Genomic DNA, 22384 nt, shown 5'->3' with positions numbered 1-22384 from the left:
AGTCACCGTGTTTCCTGCTGGAACCCATCTCAGCATGAGTACTTCAGTGCACACCCTCCTCAACAACCTAGTTGTAGTGCCAGATGGGCCCCATATTAGTGGGGATTTCCCAGTGGACACCAATGTGCTAGCCAAGTTCCCCGAGGGCACAAGGATTATCTCTGCCAATCGATTTGGCACTTCGGCCTGGACAATCACTGCCCATCTCGTTGTCAGGCTCCCTGATGGCACTGAGTCGCACTATTTCCTGAAATGCGCAACTGAAGAAGCAGGGCGTGTGATGATGGAAGGCGAGTTCAATTCCATGTCGGAGCTGTACAAGACCATGCCCAACTTCGTCCCCAAGCCCCATTCGTGGGGCAAATACCAGATCGACCATCCTCCAACCTACTTTTTCTTGTCGCAGTTTATCGAGATGAGTGACCGAGTTCCGGATCCGAACAAGCTGTGTTCGAAATTGGCCCAACTGCACCAGAATAGTGTGTCACCGACAGGGAAATTTGGCTTCCATATCACGACATGCCAGGGCCGAATCCCTCAGGCGGTGTCTTGGGAGAGCAGCTGGACTGTTTTCTTTACCAAGCTCTTGCAACATGTCTTGGATCTTGACACGGAGACCAATGGCTACTGGGAGGCATTTGACATGCTCGCAAAGAGGATTATATCCCATGTCATCCCACGACTAATCGGGGCCCTGGAACGAGATGGGCGGAGTGTGAAACCATGTCTGATCCATACCGATCTGTGGGAGGGAAACACGGGGACTTCTTATGAGACTGGCGACATATACATATTCGACGCGGCTGCCTTCTACGCTCACAATGAGATGGAAATTGGAGACTGGCGATGCAACTATAACAAGATCCACAACAAGATCTATACCAAGACCTACTTGCGGTATCTTCCACCCAGCGAACCTCTCCAGGAATGGGATGACAGGAACCGCATGTATTGTATCTACTACAATGTCATCTATTCTGTCAACCATCGAAGTCAGGGGACGGCAGTTCGGCAGACGTAAGTACACTTGCCCCAAGTCTTTGGGAAAAGTCGAAACTTCGTGGCTAAAGAGATGCAGGGCGTATGATGATATGTATTATCTGATTGACAAATATGCTCCTTTCCCGGAAGGTGCTGGACCTGCAAGGCTGAGCCCGTCTGAAAGAGCTTCTCTGTCAGCAGAACGCGATCACACAAAGTTGTAGACATGGCAGAGCGATGTGCTGGAGACCGTCGTATGAACATTCTATTGCGAGGCTCAAAAGACACGCATTTACGAGGACAAGATCGTGAGACCTGAATCCACTAGTATATATGGCGTTTAGTATAGCAAGCGGAGGTAGAACAGTTAGTCTAGTCATTGCTATTCTGCCTCCTCCCATAAATCAATTAAATAATTATGGCCAAAGTCTTGAAAGAACCAACTTGTGTGGAACATATCTACCCTCTGCAAAGCCCAGCATAGAGAGGAAAACAGAGCCAGCGAAAACAAAGAAAGCTGGACTCCAGTCTAGGATTTCAACCCCCGCCTTGACCCCCGCAGTGAACACGTGCCACCAGCTGTGTCATTGTTAACCCGTAACGCCTTGGAGTCATAGCTTGCTGCCGTTTTAATTTCTTTTCCTCTCTCACACTCTCTTTTTTTTTCCCTTGTTGACTCATACGCTGGAATTAGAACTGGAAAACTCCTGATACAGCGGCCATGGCTGCTGTCGAAAAGGGACCAATAAACAATGCTCACAGCGAGCCTTCCAAACAGGAAATTACGCAGAAAGCAGAAGAACATCGTCAAGCTGGCTCACCTGCAACTGCGACACCGACAGAGACACCTCCTACTCCATACACCACCTTCACAGCCACTGAGAAGCGTCTTCTTACTTTGCTTGTTGGTCTTGCCACCATTACCTCGCCCCTCACGGCCACCATCTATTTCCCATTGCTGCCTCTGCTCAGAACGCATTTCCATGTCTCCGGCCAGGCGATCAATCTCACCTTGACAATATATATCATCTTCCAGGCCTTGTCACCGGCGATCTTCGGGCCATTGTCGGATTCCCTTGGCCGCCGGCCGTTATATCTCTTGACGCTCTCCATCTACGTGATGGGGAACCTGGGGCTAGCAATTAACAAGAACAGCTACGGTGTCTTACTCGCCTTTCGAGTGCTGCAGAGTCTCGGGGCTAGTGCCGCGTTTGCGATCAGCTATGGCGTTGTGGCCGACGTCTGCGTGCCAAGTGACAGAGGAATCATGCTTGGCAGAGTCAGCATGGCCTTGAATCTGGGGACATGTGTTGGACCGATCGTAGGGGGTTTCGTAGCGTACAAAAGTGGAAGCTATCAGTGGGTCTTCTGGGCGTTGGTTATTGTCGGGGGAATTTTGATACTGAGTGTTGGCGCTCTGCTTCCTGAGACAGCCAGAAGTATTGTGGGCAATGGCAAAAGGCAGAACTGGTGGGAAGAAAGCTGGTGGACGCTAGTCATGAGGTTTTTCAAAGCCCAGAGGATGGATGAGGTGGGCGCAACATGGAGACAAGATGCCTCTCGCAGGTGGCATATTCCAAATCCATTGGCTTGCTTACGCATTATCTTCTACTGGGACACCTTTCTCTGTCTGTGGATACACGGATCTTTTTATGCCGTGGACTACTCGCTTGCTGCCGCGGTCCCCGATATCTACAAAGATATCTACCGGTTTAACGAGCTCCAGATCGGTCTATCGTATCTGCCTCGCGGCGGAGGGATTATCGTTGGAGGCTACTGCAACGGCAAACTCATGGACTACAATTACCGCTTTATCGCAAGACAGCTAGGCTGGACGGTCGACCGCGTATCCGGCGATGATCTCTCGCGCTTCCCCATCGAGCGTGCGCGATCCAGAGGTAGCTTGACACTACTTGCCATATCGACCGCAACGCTGATCGGATATGGATGGGCGGTGACCAAGCACGCACATGTCTCGATTCCGTTGATCCTGCAATTCGTCCAAGGGTTCTGGGGGACGTGTTTCTACACGACCTACAACACGCTTCTTGTTGATCTGTTTCCGGAGAGTCCGAGTACGGCGGCTGCTGCGGCAAGCATCACTCGATGTGCAATGGCTGCTGTCAGTGTTGCTGTCCTGCAGCCACTGCTGAATGCAGCAGGTAGAGGCTGGTACTTTACAGTGTTAGGGATCTGGAGTGGTAGCTGTGGAGTTGTTGCGGTCTGTCTCATCAGAAAGAAGGGAATGCATTGGAGGACAGAGAGGCTCGCAAGGAGAGATAACACGGCAGTTGCCTAGGTTTCGCTTTTAAAGAGAGTCAAGTGTAAAGTCATTGCAGACGTGTCGAATGCTAGCTGGGATGAATCCTTCCAGCATAAGGCTATCAATGGCCCAGAAGTTACAATATATCAGCTATTTCTGGCAGTCATATCGCCCTCTTTTGCCGATGCTTTGTGAGGGTGAACTTATGACCCATTTTGACGCTCATTGACCGACTCGTCGCCAACAAACAATGGAGTGGTCCCGCCAAGCACCCCCCTTGGTGGACATTATTCTCGCTCTTTGCGCCCTGCTTGGCTCTAGATCTTCAAGCAAACATCAGAGTCATTCCGAAGACGACGCGACCTCGGTTTGGCACTATCACCGGCGCAAGAACGGCCTAGAGAATGAGCTCGAGGCGCCTACACTTCCCACCTCGCAGAGTCAGATCCTAGTATCCGTATATCTGTACAAGGATATATGGATAATTCCCTTTCTTGGCTCGAGTTAGTTACTAACTACGCTCCCTGGCATTTCTCAAACAGTCCAATACCAACCTGAAAGGTTGAAACGGATGCCCCTGAAGCAGGCAATTTGTCGATCCGCCACTCAAACAGATTACTTTTATGGTGAGAGATCTTATTAAGGGAATCAACCCTGTCAGGAGCAGAAAAGTCCCGTTTAGGGGCATCAATATGATACGCAGTATCCAGGTATAGGATTCTCGCCTATCTAGAAAACTATCAATCCTCTCCGCCCTCCCAATTGGGAAGGCTCTGGCCAACTCCGCTGCCTCTTGGGGTTTAGCTTCCGCTCCGCTCCGCGCCCTAAATCCAGCCTGGCCAGTTTCCATTCTTGGAAATTCCCGGCGCACTCCGGTATGGCTGTGATATACTCCATATTTTATAGTGGTGACACCTAGTACTCTCGTAGGTACTGCACATTGGACTCCGGCGTGCCATTCCAGACCAACTGATGCTTTGGAGGGCACCATCTGCGGCGCATATGCGCAGTCGCTCCTGCGGGCAGTGGTAGCTACCAATACTCTTTGTCTAGGAATGACCAGGAATACGTAGGCCATGTGCTCTATGAAAGGAGTCCTACTAATCCCTCGTAACAGGATAGTACCAACCCTTCTGATACAACAACCGCCACAAGTATCGCAACATCTGGATCTAAATCGGCGTCATTGCATTTAATTCTATAGCTGTAATTGTCAGAATCTATATCGCAAAGATCCACAGGTGGGGGAAAGTCAAAGAGCTGAAATGGTCGCCCCTTGTTAGCATCTAGGAACTTAATTAGTGCAATTAGCGTAGAAAATTGTAATATTGGCATTAATTAACTCCCACAAGATAGTTGTTTAGGTTCTGGTCAAAAAGTTATCTAGCTACAGCTCTGAGCTTAGTTGAACATATAAAACAGCAGATATAGATATTTTGTTTGCAGTCAGCTAGATTAATATTAATTTCTTCAATGTCTCTCTCCCCTTTATCCATATGTTTTCTTTTCTCCTATCCACCCAGGTTTCGATTCAGGTGATCAACACTCAAGAAATGACACAAGACAAGGAACCCATTCACTTCCTAGAATTAATTAATTAATAAATGCGGAGAGTTGCCGGCATTCCCTGCAGGGCGTTAGTCGGAGTTCAGCACATTTACACTCGGAGTTCCGAAGAGTGTGGAGTTTTGTTGTTTTATTATTTTTTTTCTATTATTATATAATGCGGAAATAATCAATTAATCAATCGATCTATCAATTGTAATATTGTCTGCAAAACGGAGATTAAGTCCACCTGTATCGAGCCTGGGGGAATTCCGGCGGCTAAACGCAGCGAGATATATATATCTTCCCTGCTCAAAGGTCTCCTATTAACCGACATCCGCATAACCGACTTTTCCACCATGGTCCACCCCCTCAGAAGAACTCGATCTATTATATTATTCGCACGTCGACATCAGCGCCGCCATGACGACAATGCACGAAGCCCAACGGGGGGAACCCTAGCAAGGGTGCCCGAACCATGTGTCACGTCACGAGATAGCGGATTCGCCCCGACAGGCTGTCATGGGCAGCGATGCATATAAGTGGTGGGATAGTATATTGATGTTACTATGGGGGGATGCGGAGAAATGAGGGGTTTTTACAGAGTGCGGATGTTGAGAACTATTAGAGGACTTGTAGAATGTGGTCGAGAACCAATGGGTTAGTTGGCGTGGTTGTAAGATTTATTGATGGTAAACGTGGGAGTTGTCCAGTTGTATATTTCTTGACTCACTGAGGAACGTCACTTATCCTGAACGCCACTTCGTGGCTGTTCGGCTATCGTGACAATTATGTTTTCCGAATTGGGTAGTGGGACAGACTGTGCCATCTGCATGACTCGCAATGACCCCGCTTCTCTTTCGCCCGAGATGTGGCAAGAAGTCCACATATAGAGACTGTCTTGATCACAATGGATGGGTATTGGAATGCAGGCTGCTACATTCCTACTCTGAGACATATCTAGGATACTGAGATCTCTCTCCTTTGCTACCCTCCAATCATGTCCAAGATCGACGTGCGACCTGGACCAGCAGTCATAACACTTACTTGCGGGATTTGGCGTGTTGAACTTGATGTTTGGGAGAATCGTCTTGTTCTCGAGAGACAAGACGGCCTTTGCAACACTGGTAATTGCAGAGGCACCTTCACCATGCCCCAGGTTCGGCTTGACCGAACCAATGTAAATGCCCTTTTCGCCGAAGCATCTTGCGACGGCCGCAACCTCCATAGGATCGCCAACGGCAGTGCCGGTGCCGTGACACTCGACCATGGCGGTCCCAGAAAAGTCTAGACATGCCGCCTCGTAGCAACGGCGAATAAGAGCTTCCTGTGCATCGGTGCTCGGCATGGTCATGCCGGGCGTCCTACCGTCGGCATTGCTGGATGTGGATCTGATGATGGCCCGAACGGGGTTGCCATCTCGGATAGCCTCATCGAGTCGCTTCACATAGAGAGCCGTGACACCGTCTCCTCTTGCGTATCCGTCGGCAGACGCATCGAAGGTCTTGGACGAACCGTCCGGCGCAAGCGTCATCTGCGCACTCATTCCAACCCACAAGCCGGGGACCAGGTTCAAATTGGATCCGGCGACGATGGCCGCCGAGCACTCCCCCGAACGAATGGAATACACGGCCTCGTGGATGGCCAGCGCAGAAGAAGAACATGCCGTTTTAATTGTCATGCTTGCAACAGGTCAGCTTCTGCTCCGGTTTCGGCATTTGAACGTACCTTGGCCCTTGCAGGTCATACTCATAGGCGACCCGATTCGCAAGCGCAAAGTCCATCTTTCCGTGGAGCTGATACGGCGCGAAATCGAGAACATCCTTGCCGAAAAGGTCCAGCCAGTCGTCAGTGAAACTACCCACATATGTGCCAATCTTCTTGCCTCTGAAATCTGCCTCCCCTGCACTTTCGAAGGCCTCGCGGATGACCTCCAAGAGTATCCGTTGATGCGGGTCAAGGCGTTCGACCTCAGCAGGCGTCATGTTGAACATGGAGAGGTCACATTTCGAAAAGTCGACATCCTCGAGGAAATATCCATACTGGGTGATGATCGTTCCAGGTTTTGCGTGTGGGCTGTAGAAGCTGTCAATGTGAAAACGGTCCTTGGGCACGAGCCTTCGCGCATCTTTCTTGTTGACCAGAAAATCGTAGAGGTCTGAGTCATTGCGAATGCCGCCGGGCAGTCTCAGGCCCATGCCACAGATGGCAACTGGCATGGGCTCAGGCAGGAGAGATGCATCTGAGGCTCTCGTGCCACCGTCCCCAATGCCGTTGACGCTGCCCGAGTGCCCATTGACGCCGTTTGTGTACACACTGCCATTGACATGAACCCCGTTCGTGGCCATGTTTGGGAAGTTTAGAGGCAATTAGTTGATATCGTGTGCTTGGTCGCAGCACAATGCACAGCTGCACGACTTGTTTAAACGAACGGCAGCCCCAGCAGATTTATGTGCATGTGTACAACCTGCGATCGAGGCCAAAATCTGAATAATCTTCATCGATCCAAATTGTATCAGTTCCATCTATCGTCTTATCCATACTCCCCGCCTGAGTCCTTTGGTGAGATCGGTAAAGGTTGCGAAATCTCCAGCGATATCATCATTCCATTCTCTCGAAGCAGTTCCCTTTCTGGCAAATGGTGCAGAAGGACGAAGTTGCAGGACGCTAGATTTCCATGAAATCCATCAAGGAAATGCGTGATCTGAGCACATGATTGGCGGGTCCCGTGCCTTCTCTCCTAACATGGAAAGGCGTCAACCAACACTTCGCAATCAATTATCAATTAGCAATAGCAATGCTTACTTCCAGTACGTTGGCATCGCAAAAAGCGGGACAGATGCGAGTCATGGCTCGAGTAGCACTCATATATCATGGCTTGCATGTTTGTCTCTTGGGAGGTTGGAGCCCCCAACCTCTCAATCGTTCCATGCTCAATGTACATACCTGGTGTTGAACGACGAGCGACAGACACCTCATGTCGCTGAATACACTGCCGCAGCACACTTGGCTTCTCGCCATCCTCTTAGGCGTGGCATGGCTCATCCAGAAGCTGCGCGCATGGAGAGCGAGACCCAAGCTCGACTTCCCCGTCATGGGAGAACCCGGTAAAGCGGACTACTCAGATGCGATACTCGAGGGCTACCGGAAGGTAAAGATATTGCAGCTGTGCTACGACTTTCACGCTGACAGATTGTGCTGTGTGAAGTATCCTGACACTCCGTTCATTATCCCTGTCAAACCACCCCGCGTGATAATGCCAATGTCGACGTACAAAGATGCCATGGTTGCTCCAACGAGCCAGCTCTCATTCTTGACGAGCGTCTACGAGATGTTCCAAGGGCGATACACCCATCTTGGTGTACACCAGGAACCCGTAGTGGCTACCATCAAGGACGAATTGACCAAGAGCATCGCCGACATTCTCCCCCTACTACAGGATGAGTGCGACTATGCCTTCGAAAAGGAGTTGGGTAGGCCCAAAGAGTGGACGCCCATCCCGGTCCACGCCAAGATGCTACGCTTCGTCGCCACCTTGAGTGGGCGCATCTTTGTCGGCCTGCCCCTGTCTCGCGAGGAGGAGTGGATCCAGGCCTCCATCAACTACACGAGGGACTGCATGGCCGTAGCCTACGCTTCTCAGAAATGGAACGCTCTCATTCGTCCGCTTGTTGTTCCCTTCCTGCCGGAAGTGCGAAAGGCGCAGAGAGACTTGAAATTTGCCCGCGACAAGATGGCCCCCATAGTGGCAGATGTCTTGAAAAGGCATAATTCGGAGAAATCTGAACCGATCAAAGCAGGAAGCAGAGGCGCCTTCGTTTCGTGGTTGTTGAATCATATGCCTGAAAAACAGAAGAATGCCGAGCGCGTGGGTATCAACCAGATGGTGGTAGGTAGGGACCGTGGATGGCGTGCGGACAGGCTGCTTGCTCATGACTGGAACAGCTATCCTTTGTTTCGATACACAGCACCTCGACGACGGTGACATTTGTGAGTACTGGTGCGCTTAGTTGATAGCTTGTCTAACTGGTCCCGCAGGCACTCTTCCACCTGGCAACATACCCTGAGCACATTGAGCCGTTGCGAGAAGAGTTGGAGCAGGTCATCAAGGAAGACGGCCTGAAGAAGGACGCGAAAGGACACGCTTACCTGACGAAGAGCTCCTTCCAGAAGCTGAGGAAGCTTGATAGTTTCCTCAAGGAGAGTCAACGCTGCAGTCCGCTGATTCTTGGTAGGCTGATACCTGCAGGCCCTTGTTCCGCCTTGCACTGACAGTGTAGTGACCGGCGCTCGAACCTGTCTGACGGATTATACTTTCTCTAACGGCGTCACCTTGCCAAAGGGCACTTTGGTCGCCTGGCCGCTGTGGGGGGTCTAGTGAGTCTGCTCCGGTCCATTGTACTGTACTTGTGCATACAATTAACCACCGTCAGCAACTCAACCTCAACGGAGTTCTTGAGCCCAGAGTACAACGCCGAAACAGGGAATCCTGGCCCAGAAGTCTTCGACGGGTTCCGCTTCGCCAGACTACGCGAGATTCCAGGTCGCGAGGCGAAACACCAGGCTGTCCTGACCAACGAGGTATGAGCAAAAACATGACTGGGCGAACCGCTTACTAACTTGACCCCCAGGAATCCCTGAACTTTGGCCACGGCTACCAAGCCTGTCCCGGACGCTTCTTCGCCGTCTACGAGATCAAGGCGATCATCATTGAGATTCTCCGCAACTACGACATCCGCTTGAAGGACGGCGTGAAGCCGAAAACCTGGAGCAATGAGCTGCTTGTCAATCCGGATTTTGGCGCCATGATTGAGATCAAGAGGCGAGAGACGTAGATTCAAATCTGTCTGGGTCAGGTCCAATGACAGCAGAATACGAATATGCTCGGCTAGGCGTTGCTTCCATTGCAGGTCTGTATGCCGGACGCATGCAGCGGCACCGTAGGTGTAGATAAACGGCAAGAAGTCTGTAGCCATATATTGCAAGCTCACGACTGCAAATCTTGATCTCATGCAACTGTAGAACATCGAGGTTGGTTTCGCAAACAGTGAACCATGTCTCCTCCCACCAGTAAGGGAAGGTCAAGAACTAGGCATGACACTTGACATGGGCTTTAAGCTTTATATGCGATGCGTCAGCATATTTTGGACACAATATCCTGGAATTTGAGCTCCGCCAGTGACAGGTATATATACCTGCCAGACCTCCACCCTCTTCCGTATTTCGTTCTGATTACCTCTCCTTGAGCCATCTTCCGTCCACCAAGCCATTACAGTCATGGATAATATCTTCAACGCCACTTGGCTGCCAGCACAATCCTATATCGTAGCTGCTCTTCTAGTCCTTCTTCCCTTGTTGCTTTTCCTTAATCATCACTCCAACCAACCCAATCTTTCAGTCGCCAACCCAGGGAAACTGTTCGGACTGTCCGTCGCCAGCGCAAGAAAAGACTTTGTCCACAATGCAAGAGGGATCATCGACAACTTTTTGCAGAACTCGAGAAACGGAAAAAGCAGGAATTTCCAAGTCAACTCGGAATTCGGGCGCCTGACGGTGCTCATGCCAAAGTTTATTCCAGAGATTAGGAATGATCCTCGTCTTAGCTTTGCGAGGTTTATGGCGGAGGTTTGTGGTCTGGCTAAAGAATCACCGAACTAATATTGAAACACTGATGTGTTGCAGCATACCATGTCGAGGTACCCCGGTTTTGAGGTCTTCTCCGAAGGTGCCCAAGACTCGGATATCCTCAAAGAAGTGATTCGATTACATTTGAACAAGGATCTAGCGAAGGTCACCGAGCCTCTGTCTGAGGAAACTGCATTCGCGCTTGAGCAGACTTTTACTGACAGAAAAGGTGATGATCCAAGTTTCTCTTGATCAGGAGATGATCAGCTAACCAAAGGAGATGACAGACTGGCATCTCGTCCCGCTGAAGGCGATGGTTCTCGAAATCGTCGCCCGCATTTCGTCGCGCGTGTTCACCGGTCCTGAACTGTGCCGTGATCCTTCCTGGCTGAAGATTTCCACCGAGTACACTGTCCACGCCATGCGAGCAGTGCACGAGATGCGCGCCTGGAGTCCTGCCGCACGACCGATCGTGCATTGGTTTCTGCCCTCGTGCCGCAAGCTTCGCTCGACGGTCAAAGAAGCGCGCGCAATCGTGAACGCCGTTCTCGAAAAGCGTCGCGCGGATCATCAAGCCGCCCAGCACAACGACGCACTCAAGTGGTTCGAGGATCAAGCCAAAGGCCGGCCATACGACCCTGCAATCGCGCAGATGGTTTTGGTCTTTGTCTCCGCGCATACCACGACCGATCTCCTGACGCAGGTCCTGTTCGAACTCGCCCAGCACCCGGAATTGATCGACCCGTTGCGCAGGGAAGTCATCAGCGAGATTGGCGAGAAAGGATGGAAGGGCTTCTCGTCGCAGCAGAGTCTGAAGTTGCTGGACAGTGTCATTAAGGAGACGCAGCGGCTCAAGCCTATTGGCATCAGTATGTCATGTTTCCCAATCTGCCAGATAAATGGTAAACTGACAGGATCATTTTTTTAAGCAAGTATGCGCCGCATCACAACCGACCACGTCCAACTATCAGACGGGACAAGACTGCCCAAGGGGACATCCATAATGGTCCTAGCAGACCGACACTGGGACTCGTCCGTATACGCAAACCCAGAACAGTACGACGGATATCGCTTCCTGCGCATGCGATCAGATCCTACTAAAGAAACCGCCGCGAGTCTCGTCGGCACCAGTCCCGACCATCTCGGCTTTGGCTACGGCCTTCACGCCTGTCCTGGCCGCTTCTTTGCCGCGCACGAGCTGAAGATTGCCCTGAGTCATATCCTGCTCAAGTACGACTGGAGGATTCCCCAAGGGCAGCGGCCGCAGGTGCGCAGGATGGGAGTGTTTCTGGATGCGGATCCGGTGATGAAGGTGGAGATTCGGAGGAGGAGGGAGGAGGTGGTGTTGTAGTGTACCTATGTACTGTACTGTACATACATAGAATCATTAACTGAGGGTTTTGAGTAGAAAAGTATTTTATTGGAAGAGAGTGCGGCATTCACAGGAACAGTTAGATGAAACAGTAACGGTACTTATATAGACACGGTTTCGTGAAATGATCTTACCTAGTGGGAAAGTGTCTTTTTTTTTTTCTTTCTTTTTATAATAAGCAAAATCCACTCAGAATCGACGAATTGCCCTCTGTTACGTCCCTGGAGTTGAAGTACAGGGGTACCTATATATCTAGATGGACGGCCGGCATACGGATCGCAAAATCCTCCGGTGCTAATCTAACAGCTGAACAATTAGCAGCAGATACCTAGAGTACTATATGTCCATAAAAAAAACCAGACAACGTATTGAACACAACTACCTTCTCCATTTCACTCTCCGTATCCTATTCTTTTTTTTTACGAATCCTCCGACCAGACAACATATCAATAGATGAAGACCATGGCTCCAGATCATTCCAAGTCAAAGGCACAGCTTGAAGAACCATCATTACCAGTTCGATCATCTGGACATGAAGTCGACGCAACAAAAGAAACACCAGAACCTGCCCAGAATCTACCTCCTAGTGACAACGCGGAGACATCTACATCCTATCCAAATGGATTTTTGCAGATCTTGCTGGTCCTCGCGTTATATTTGGCCATGTTTCTTGTGGCTCTCGATATGGTACGTTAACGCCTCTGGCTACATGTGTATAAGTAGACACTAACTTCCACAGAACATCATCGCAACAGCCATCCCAACGATAACAGTCGAATTCCACAGCGTCGACCAAGTCGGGTGGTACGGCTCCGCATTCTTCATGACGCTAGCCGCCTTTCAGGCCTTCTGGGGCAAGGCGTACAAGCTTTTCAGCCTGAAGGCCGTCTTCCTGGCGAGCATATTCTGGTTCGAGGTCGGGAGCGTCATCATCGCCGTCGCGAGGGACAGCGCGACTGTCATCGTGGGACGCGCGGTGCAGGGTGCTGGAGGGGCGGGGCTGACTGCTGGCTGCTACACGATCTGCGCGTATATCATACGACCGAAGTGGTTGCCTGCTGTTATGGGGTCGTTTGGACTCATCTGGTGCTGTGCGTCTGTCCTGGGGCCGATTGTTGGTGGTGCGTTTACGCAGGATGTGTCGTGGCGGTGGTGGTGGGTTATATAGCCCCCCGTCTGCAGAAATATTGTATTGCTAATCCTTCTGACAGCTTTTGGATCAACCTCCCCCTCGGAGGCACGACATTCCTGATCATCCTTGCTTTCTTTCGCGCTCCGAAGCATGCCATCCCGCCCAGCGAAACCGCCAAGCGCAGTGTGCTCGCGTTCGATTTTCCTGGAATGGTTCTGCTGCTCGGCGCACTGATATGCTTCTGTCTGACGCTGCAGAACAGCGGTCTGACTACGTCGTGGAATTCAAGCACTTCGATTGGTTTGCTTGTCGGTTTTGGAGTCCTGGCTATTGCCTTTGCGATTCTCGAGTGGCGGCAGGGCGAACGCGCTCTGTTGGTGGGGAGAATCGTCAAACGCAGAAGCATTGCTCTCTGCACCGCGTACAGCTTCTTGTACGTTGCATAGAAACCGTTTCTCGAACGTAGCCATTGCTGACAGAACGTTGGTGTAGTGCCAATGCCGGTCAGTTCGCTCGGACGTACAATCTGCCAATTTACTTCCAGGCATCGCAGGGGATTTCTCCGGTGGAAAGCGGTCTCCGCACACTGCCGACAGTGCTGTCAATGTGTACGTGTGGTCTTCAGTAGACTTTGGACCCTACTAACGAGAAGCGCATGCCAGCAATCTCAGGTCTGATCAGCTCCACAGCCATCGGCAAAGTAGGCTATTATTCGTCCTTCCTGTTCTTCGGTGCTGTCCTGGCCACCGTTGGCTCGGCCATGATCTACACCCTGCAAATCTCCTCACCGGCCGCGCACTATCTCGGATACCAGGTCATTGCCGGCATAGGAGTCGGCGCGGCCATGCAGGTGCCGCTGATCGTGGCACAGGCGATTTCTTCACGGGCTGATACGGCCGTCGCCGTGTCATCGGTTCTATGCAAGTCAAGTCCTAACCACCCTTTGGTAGATATTTTGTTACTGACAACGTCAGTCTCCCAATTTGTCGGTGGCACCATCGGCGTCTCATCATCCCAAGCCATCATGAACAACCGCATGGTCGCGCAGCTACCGCCACAGCTCGGCGCACGCGTGCTTCAGGCTGGCGCTACGGGTCTTCGAGAGGCGTTTCCGGACCCGCAGATCCTCCAGGACGTCCTCAATGCGTACATGATTGGTCTGAGGGACGCGTGGATTTTCAGTATCGCGATGGGAGGCATGTCGTTCCTAGTCGCCTTTGCGGCTGAGTAGAAGAGTATTCGTGCTGAGACTCGCTCGTCGGGGTAAAAAACAGACCAAAAAGTCATTCATATCTCGTTTGTATATACTGTATGGCAGAAGGGCATGACTTGCTCGATTCGATCTGTGGTTCGCGAGAGGATAGAGGTTCACAGGACTACCTGTTACTGCCTGAGAATCCCAAGTTTAGTAATAGCCTTGCACCAGAAAAGCTCCTGCGGCGTGCGTAATCGAGACTAATTTGCATGAGGACAAAGACAACGACGGAGGAGCCTTGAGAATGATCTTTTATCTAGCATGGGCAAGGTTTGTTTTCAAAATATGAGCCCAAGAGAGTACATACAAGGCGAGAAATTCCGTTTCTGGATGTCGCAGTGCCAGTTTGGGAACATGGACACCTCTTTTACTGCAGACACACGATTCGGACATCAATGCAGAGGCAATGATATCTGCGGGCCGGCGAGAAATCCATGTCTCACGCTTGTGGTTTCTTGACGGATCCCCATGGCCATAGCCGGAAGTCTGGAGAATGGCATGAGATGGAAACATCGACTGTCTTGAAGCCATGTCATCTCTGTCATCACTTCCTGGTACATTGAGGAGACTTGATCTGAAGCGCCTCCTCCTGGACAATCCTCGCTTCGGTTGAGATAAAGCACGCCATCCAATGCTGCCAGGCCGTTGGATTTTATACAGACAACATCGGGGTGAGAGAGCCGTTATCTCTCCCGACTCCGTTTTCTCTTGTCCGTAAAATACCTCCAACTTCTCCCCACCCCCGATGTCAACACGCCTTTGACGACCTCAATCGTACTCGGCCACGCCACGGTAGCCCGCACACACTTGCCTATCACGGCAGGGAGGTCTTCGTGCGTGGCAATGCGCTGCTCGAACTCGCCTGCCTCACCATTATCCAAGTTCGCAGGAACGCCAAACTTCTTGTACTGGTCGTATAGCTTCCTCCGGAACGCGCGCGGCAGGCGCAGGACCATATCCCCGCGCTTCACGGGATCCATGTCCTGCTGCAAACTCAAGCCGTCCTCATTCCCCCCGTCGATGTCGCGCTGCGTGGACGACTCGTTAAAGTCCAGATTCGGCAGCTCGTTCATCAGAGGTGCATAGAGCTGTCTGAAACTAGGCAATTGTCCCCGGACAATGTTGGAGACCTTGTTCGGGTTTTCGCCCGAGAGAAAGGAATTCATTCGAGGGTCGCCTATATAGGACAGTCCAGCGATGCGCTCGTACAGCTGCCGTTCGGTGAAACGCTCCGGCAACATCAGCAGCGCTAAGCGCAAGGCAGAAGCCAAGTTCACTTGACTCGCGAGGCGCACCCGCGGGTCGTCGCGCAAGATCTTAACCGGTTTCTGCAGACGGCCGGCCAGGTAGAGGGTCCGCCATTCGCTCAGATCGGCGGCCAGGGTGTCCAAGTTGACGACGCCGTACTTGATCATCGTGCCGTTGACCGTGATGTAAGGGTTGAAATAGACGCCGGCGCCTAGGGAGTCCTGGATGCGGCTTATGGCGGCACTGGCGTAGGGGAGGTATCGCAGGCCGCTATAGTGGCACGGATGTTGGGCTAGATTCAGGTCATGCCACTGCTGCGTATGGCTGACGCCAAAGATGAAGTCGATCATTTTCGCGCCGCTCTTCTGCCATTCCACTACTGCTTTCGGGGGATCTGGGTGTGGACTCCAGTCCGGACCGGGCCCACCTTTTCTGCTGGTGTTTTTCTGCCCAAGGACGCCACTCCCATAAGCAACGGCGTACCGGATGGGCGCCCGAAACTGCCCGACGATTTGACGAAGGGCTTCCTCGAAGGCCTCATTGATTTGAGAGGAGGTCGTGATGTTGGAATTAGGGTCATTTTCCCAACTGGAGGGCGACTGTGCGTGCTGGCTGTGCTGGTTACGGCGGGGAAGCGTGGAAAAGACGCGGGTGCGCGTTGGTGAGCATCGAGAGCCGGGGCAGAAGAAGTAGCCGCGGACAATGGAATCGAGCGCTGGCGACGACTGTGAAGTGTCAGTTTGCTGCACTGGGCGAAGCTGAGCTTGTGTTGGAGTACCTACAGCCAGCTTGGGGAAGGACATGCTTGTTAGGATTCAAGTTCCTGCCATAGTTTTTCACCGGTTGTGAGTGTTGTGAAGAGGCGTTCAATAAGAAACAGAAGAGGTTGGTCAATCAATTGTACACTTCTGCTGGCAAAATACCAGCTGATATGTACAATTATGTCAACCAGCAGTGCTGGCTGACAGGCATCTGGTTTGTCACTAGTGATGGAGGGAACGTGTAGTAGTCAAAGAGGTGGCTGTTGTGTTGCTGCGGGAAATCCTCACCCCTGTCACCCTAAAGCGGCATTAGAAGATGATTTATTCAGCGACTAATTTGCAGCATGCCAAAACGCGTCGAGGCTGTGATTAAGGCAGAAGATGGCAAACTAAATACTAATTTAACTAATTTTTTTTATAAATTTCACTATTCGTATGTTACATTATCTAGTTTACTAGTATTTATATATTTTTATGTTAATTTAATATGCGTGGTGAAAATAGTAGAGAAATATATATATTTTCGCTGCCACATGCGGATTTATGGTGAGAGTCAATGAGACGGTACTGCATACTTAGATATTCACCTAATCTTCCTATATACTTGCAATATTCTAAATGGATAACATGTCCTCTTTGTGTTTTCAGCTATACTTGCTGCTAATGGCTATAGTCTATCCCGCCGCTGCCCATTTCCCCAAATCTTGACTTCTCAGGCCTGACCGTGTGTGTTGTTCTTCTCTGCGCTGCTTGGATCCATCCAGCAGGATTGGCCCAAGTAGGGATGGATAAATTTTTTTTTCAATTTTTTTTTAGCTTGAAATGTAATTGCAGTGACATTAACGCTAGTTTAGAGTTGCTTCTTGTAGAGCTGTATAACCAATCACTGCATATCAAATTCGACAAGTGAGATGATTCTCGGCAGAAAGGTACGAATAGCTTGTCCTATTTCTTTTAGTGCAGCACAGCATGTGTTCTCTAGCTTATATTCAGCGACCGTCGACAGAGACTACCTAGGCCGAAGATTCCTCAGTCTTGCCATCTTTTCCGATCATCAAGACCCTGCTCTTTCGCAGTCGGATAGTCCGTATAGCCAATGGCATTGTCCTCGAACGGACCGTAAAACCGGCTGCGATCGTACGGCGCGAGTGGCAGGCCGTTTTTCAATCGCTCCACCAGGTCCGGGTTGCTGATGAAATACCGACCATAGAGCAATGCATCGTATTTGCCCGACTCGAGCACGCCCCACGAGTTCGTGTCGTCCCAACCTCCCGCTGAGAAGAATGGCGTGGAGCCGAATATTTGGCGGAATCCGTCGAGGGTGACGTCGGCAAGGCCCCAGCTCTGGAGGAAACGGTCCTTCTCTTCGTAGCTGAAGATTTGCTCATAGCGCTGAGAGAATCATTAGCTGCCTTTCGGCTTTTGACTGGTTGTGCGAGCAAGCGTCATACTCACCGGTTCAATAAAACTGACATATGATAAAGACGGATGCTGCTGCTTTAGACATTTGCAAAGATGAGTCCACGTTTCCACTCGCTGCTCGCTGCGGGCCTGATTAAAGAGACCAAATGGAGACAAACGAATAGCAAGATTCTCTTCGCCGATTCTCTTGGCCAGTTCGTCCATCAGCTCGAGGACAAACCGGCATCTCTTCTCGGGCGAACCGCCATAGTCGTCGGTTCTCTTGTTGATATTGGAGCTCAGAAACTGCTCGGGCAAATAGCCGTTTCCTGCATGGAGCTCCACGCCGTCAAAGCCGATCTTCATCGCCGTCTCTGCAGCGTTGCAGTAATCCTGGATGGTTCGTTTGATATGTGGCACCGAGAGCTCGATGGGAGGGTGGTCTGCGTAGCGAACAGGTTCCGTCGCGCCCACGGGGATATGAGAGTAACATTCATCGGGCGAGTCCCAGACACTGGCGGACGCTGACACCGGAGGGGAACCCGTCATCTGGGGAATGGTGGCTCGCCCAGCATGCCACAGCTGGCAGTAGATGTAGCCGCCTTTCTCGTGCACAGCATCCACCACCTTCTTCCAGCCAGCAGCTTGTTCTTCGGTAAAGAGCCCGGGCACTCCTGGCATTCCATTGCTCTGCGTTCAGAAAATGAATGTCAGGCACAAGCTAACGCAGGCTGAATGTGTCTTCGCGCTTGTATGCACCCTACCTCCAGTGAGGGCGGAATGCCCTCTGATATTATGAGACCGCCATCAGTCGCGCGCTGGCGGTAATACTCGACGATCAGGTCGCCTGGATACCAGATACGATTGGGATTTTCCGGCGTGCTGGTTGCGTGCAAGGGGACTCCTCTGTTCCTGGTCAAGGGTGCATGAACCACCCGGTGCTTGAGTTTGATCTTCCCATTTGCAATTTCGAGGGGCTGGAAAAGTTTGGAACTGGGTCCTCGCGGGGCAGCCATTTTTTTTTTGCTCTTTTCTCTGATGATGTTGCGCGACTGTACTAGACGAGAGTGTCGTGATATAGATGAAAATACCGCTCGAATGGTGCTACTCCTGAGGACATGCAGCAGCAAGCACGCAAGATCCCTGATTCCTGCAACCCAGCGCCATGGCGTCTCACCCTGTTCGTCGGGGAAGACCAGAGCGCGGATTGCGCGGTTGTTCGCGGTTGTGCTGTACAAAGTAAAATTTATTGAGACCCGCATCGGGTGAGCAGAAAAGCCCCCACGGACTAACGGCTCAGGATGTGTGGAAGTATCAACCCGAGCCAATTATCATCAGATACAGGCTGAACTAGCCAAACTAAATTCTTCTCGTGAAGCCAAGTCTGTTTGATACGATGCAACGGCGGTCATGACACAGATGGAGACTTCAGGCTAACCGTTCCGTCGAACTCTAGAGGGCTGTCGTCGCCGAGTTAGTCCGAGTTTATTTTACCCTCGCCGGCGTGGAAGACTCGCTAGCTTTCCATAGTGTGGAAAACGCAAGCGTCAAGAGACGGAAGCAGTGGACAAAAAGATTACGAAAATTTTGGAACAAGGTTGGAACAAGGCTGTATCCGTGTTGATCTCTTCTCGACGGCAGGGAGCACCTATGCCGGTGTCAGAAAAGTTGGCACAGAAGGCTTCGTCATGCACGATATGCGCATTCAGGGGAGTGAGCATGAGCAGGACTTCTGATGCAGATAACAGACCTTGATGTCGAGCTTGGATTTCTTCCTCAGGGTCCATCCTGTGAATTTTGTTGTTGCCATAGTCAATATATAACAACAGCACCAGATGTCAGGCTCGGAACCTGGTATGCCCCCTCCTCCCGGGGTGACTCCAGATTTTGCCCATCCAAAGGACGTTTTGAGAACAGTGGTCATTGTGACCCAGTGTCTGTGTATCCCGATATGTTCCATTATTGCCGCTCTCCGCCTGTTTGTCAAGGTCCATTTCCGGCAGAGACTGGGGATTGATGATTGTGAGTACAATCTTTCCTCTGACCATCGATCTCATCGCTAATTCCTGCCCAGATGCCTGTTTCTTTGGATGGGTATAGCCGATTTCCCTTGGAATGGTTGCTTCTGGCAGATGCTTACTTAGGCCTGTAAGCTGCTCTTTATGGGATACTGTATCTGTGGAATCCTCTGTGAGTGTTCACTGCTTAATGGAGGAACCTGGATGAAGTTCACTCTAACGTCTTTGGGGGACAGTGGGACACCATGGCGCAGGATACCATCAATGGGAAGTCTACAAGTCGGAGCTTGTTACATTTTTCAAGGTTAGCATTCGATCATGTTCTGGCTGCTTTCCCCCGAGTTCTTCTACTTCGTGTAAGTAGTTAATTAACAAAGATGCTTCCCCTCCAGATCTCATACGTAGCGACGCTTTTTTACGCACCCATGGCCTTCTTCGTTAAAGTTGCTTTACTTGCGATCTTGGCTCGGATCTTTGCACCCTCGCGCAAAGTGGTTATCGTCGTATACGCCATTCTCGCGATCGTGATGGGTTACTATCTTCCGGCTTTCATCATCAAGGTCCGAATATGTATGCCAATCTCGGCCTACTGGGAGGGCACTGAACACGGCGGCTCGTGCCTCAATCAAGGTGCCGTTATTACTGCAGACTCGGTGATGAGCGTCGTGACCGATCTGGCGATTCTTATCCTGCCCCTGCCCTTGACGTGGTCTCTCCACATGTCAATGGAGAGAAAGCTCAAGATTATTGATCTCTTGAGTGCTGGAGGTCTTGCGACTGGATTCAGTCTTTATCGACTGGTCATGATCGTGAAAGATGGCGATTCTCCGGATCAGACGATTGTCTTCACCCGAGTCGTGCTCACGGGGTAAGTGACGCTCTCCAGAAACTAACTCCTTGCTCCCTCGCACAACTCATTTACTGACTCCAAAATCAACATAGCAATGCCGAAGGCGGCGTCGGGTTGATCTGCGCCTGCCTCCCTGCCTTGAACGTTCTGGTCAGCCGTGTTGGCCACAGCGGACCCTCGTCGAAGAAACGATCCCACGGTTCCGGTTATCAGCTCAGCAAAGTGAGGAACGTTGATGAGACATGGAATGAACCCGGCGCTGTGGGGAATCAGCCAAATCATCCCGACTTTTGTTCCGACCAGAGCGGTTTGATCTCCAATGCCCAGGGTTTTCCAAATAGTCTGTCCGCTCAGGGAGGGTCTTCTTCCAGCTTACGTGGCCTTGAGGAGACGGATGGAATTCGGAAGACGGTTGCAATGTCCCAGTCGGTAGAGATTGTGGGAAACAGGTGAAGGCAGTTGGCAACCTGTATTATTAGGGGGTTCACACCATTAATTATTATTTATGTAGAAAGAACTGTACGTCTGTCTAACCACTTAATATGCAGACATTATACAAAGAGCTCTTTGGATTTCAATATCATGTTGTGGGCTGACTTAATTTCCATCTGCTGGCTGGATAAATTACGTTTCAGACCATACTGAACCTAAACTGGGCAAGAATCTCATTTTAAGAGCTACTAGTCTTCGAAGGGTGTAATTGGTTATAGTCAAGAGATCTCTCGACTATTAACATTTCTATGACTTCAAAACAGCCAAGAATAGTGGTGTCTGTTTTCTACCACTCGACTCATTATTCCATCACCCGTATTCAAAAAAAAAAAAAGAGCGGCTCCAAGGGCTATAGGATGAGAGGTGCTTAGTACTTTCACCTTAGTCTAGCTAAGGCAGTACTTTATTGAGCCAATTGCCTTAAGGTAGGATCCGATGTTCCTATTTTATAAACTGGGAATTGCACCGATTGAAAACTAAATATTTTTTTTTAAACCTCTCTACTACTTTTAGTGGAGATGCATTTTCATCCGTACATTATATCCAGGGAAATTATTACTACTTATGTATGATTATGTCAACCACCAGTGCTAGCTGACACTCACCTGCTGTTTAGGTATCTGTATGAGTTAAGTCAAGGATTAAGTCGCGGGTAATTCTCACCGTGGTCGCGCCATTCCTAGCTTACTTAGACACCACCGTTTAAATTGATGAAGAAAAGGTAAAACCAATGACCAGGGGAAATTCTCTAGTTGTGAAATGACCAAAAGACCATTTAATCAGCTCTCTTCTATAAAAGCAGTGTGGTTGAGGTAGACTCGGCAAGAATATATACACAGACATGTTGGAAGGTTACCATTTCGGGTTAGCCTGGCGCCCTCGCTTGGAGCCTTAGTCAGCCTATAAGCACCTAACGTAATTCCCAACCGAACCGGACACCCGACCGAACCGGACACCAACATCGAATTCTGACCGCGGTCGAAAACTTGAAGCTATACACAACAACCAAAACACGTGTATTTCATTGAGTTCTATATATTTAGACGTGTAGGACAACCAGTTCTAATATGTCCCTGAATATGGCAATTAGAACATGTTGGTGGAGCACGTCTTGGCGCGTTGGAAGGTAGAGATGCAGAACCCATAGCTATCTCCTGTATCTCATCTCCTTGCTCGTTTCTCTGGTGTATGAGATCTCTCGCTTCCTGTACAGAAAGGCCTTGATTAGGAGACATCTGGCGCCTTGATCGCCCTCGTTTCTGCTTCTCTTTCTCGTTTGCCATACGGAGATCGTGGTTTTCCTGTGCTAGAATAGCAGCGTTGTATAGAGCTATCTCACAACCCTTTATTATCTGCTGTAGCGCCCGTTTTGAAGGTGTTGAAGGACTTTGAGAACCCTTTTTGAGTAGCTTCTTGACTGACGAAGCCTGCTTATGTAGTT

At 50.5% G+C, this 22384-nt stretch overlaps 8 protein-coding genes across 8 annotated transcripts; 4 read left to right on the top strand and 4 right to left on the bottom strand.

Moving 5' to 3' along the window:
- Positions 1-34: 34 nt before the first annotated feature.
- Positions 35-3280, top strand: T310_2719 (uncharacterized protein; the record flags this gene model as incomplete). The annotated part of the gene is made up of 4 exons (XM_013474384.1): positions 35-1017; positions 1079-1174; positions 1326-1347; positions 1676-3280. The coding sequence occupies 4 exons, from the start codon at positions 35-37 to the stop codon at positions 3278-3280; spliced, it is 2706 nt and encodes a 901-aa protein (XP_013329838.1).
- Positions 3281-5531: 2251 nt separating this feature from the next.
- Positions 5532-7137, bottom strand: T310_2718 (Polyketide synthase; the record flags this gene model as incomplete). The annotated part of the gene is made up of 2 exons (XM_013474383.1): positions 5532-6471; positions 6518-7137. The coding sequence occupies 2 exons, from the start codon at positions 7135-7137 to the stop codon at positions 5532-5534; spliced, it is 1560 nt and encodes a 519-aa protein (XP_013329837.1).
- Positions 7138-7766: 629 nt separating this feature from the next.
- On the top strand, positions 7767-9624 carry T310_2717 (uncharacterized protein; the record flags this gene model as incomplete). Its single annotated transcript, XM_013474382.1, has 6 exons — positions 7767-8678; positions 8735-8779; positions 8828-9020; positions 9070-9166; positions 9223-9370; positions 9421-9624. The coding sequence occupies 6 exons, from the start codon at positions 7767-7769 to the stop codon at positions 9622-9624; spliced, it is 1599 nt and encodes a 532-aa protein (XP_013329836.1).
- Positions 9625-10066: 442 nt separating this feature from the next.
- T310_2716 (MFS transporter) lies at positions 10067-14149 on the top strand (the record flags this gene model as incomplete). Its single annotated transcript, XM_013474381.1, has 9 exons — positions 10067-10414; positions 10472-10643; positions 10702-11283; positions 11344-11681; positions 12240-12473; positions 12526-12941; positions 12998-13351; positions 13411-13526; positions 13581-14149. The coding sequence occupies 9 exons, from the start codon at positions 10067-10069 to the stop codon at positions 14147-14149; spliced, it is 3129 nt and encodes a 1042-aa protein (XP_013329835.1).
- A 276-nt stretch (positions 14150-14425) lies between these two features.
- On the bottom strand, positions 14426-16224 carry T310_2715 (uncharacterized protein; the record flags this gene model as incomplete). Its single annotated transcript, XM_013474380.1, has 3 exons — positions 14426-14429; positions 14481-14807; positions 14981-16224. The coding sequence occupies 3 exons, from the start codon at positions 16222-16224 to the stop codon at positions 14426-14428; spliced, it is 1575 nt and encodes a 524-aa protein (XP_013329834.1).
- Positions 16225-17211: 987 nt separating this feature from the next.
- On the bottom strand, positions 17212-18599 carry T310_2714 (12-oxophytodienoate reductase; the record flags this gene model as incomplete). The annotated part of the gene is made up of 3 exons (XM_013474379.1): positions 17212-17574; positions 17638-18273; positions 18348-18599. The coding sequence occupies 3 exons, from the start codon at positions 18597-18599 to the stop codon at positions 17212-17214; spliced, it is 1251 nt and encodes a 416-aa protein (XP_013329833.1).
- A 531-nt stretch (positions 18600-19130) lies between these two features.
- On the bottom strand, positions 19131-19507 carry T310_2713 (uncharacterized protein; the record flags this gene model as incomplete). Its single annotated transcript, XM_013474378.1, has 2 exons — positions 19131-19371; positions 19416-19507. 2 exons carry the CDS (start codon positions 19505-19507, stop codon positions 19131-19133), a joined length of 333 nt encoding a protein of 110 aa, XP_013329832.1.
- A 339-nt stretch (positions 19508-19846) lies between these two features.
- Positions 19847-21151, top strand: T310_2712 (uncharacterized protein; the record flags this gene model as incomplete). The annotated part of the gene is made up of 5 exons (XM_013474377.1): positions 19847-19957; positions 19994-20469; positions 20544-20900; positions 20963-20970; positions 21087-21151. The coding sequence occupies 5 exons, from the start codon at positions 19847-19849 to the stop codon at positions 21149-21151; spliced, it is 1017 nt and encodes a 338-aa protein (XP_013329831.1).
- Positions 21152-22384: the final 1233 nt, after the last annotated feature.

This window comes from Rasamsonia emersonii (genome assembly GCF_000968595.1).
Source record: "Rasamsonia emersonii CBS 393.64 chromosome Unknown ctg1118621760037, whole genome shotgun sequence".
Classification (NCBI taxonomy): Eukaryota; Fungi; Ascomycota; class Eurotiomycetes; order Eurotiales; family Trichocomaceae; genus Rasamsonia; species Rasamsonia emersonii.
Note: the sequence above shows the minus strand (reverse complement) of the source record. Positions and strands in the feature narration are given on the sequence as shown.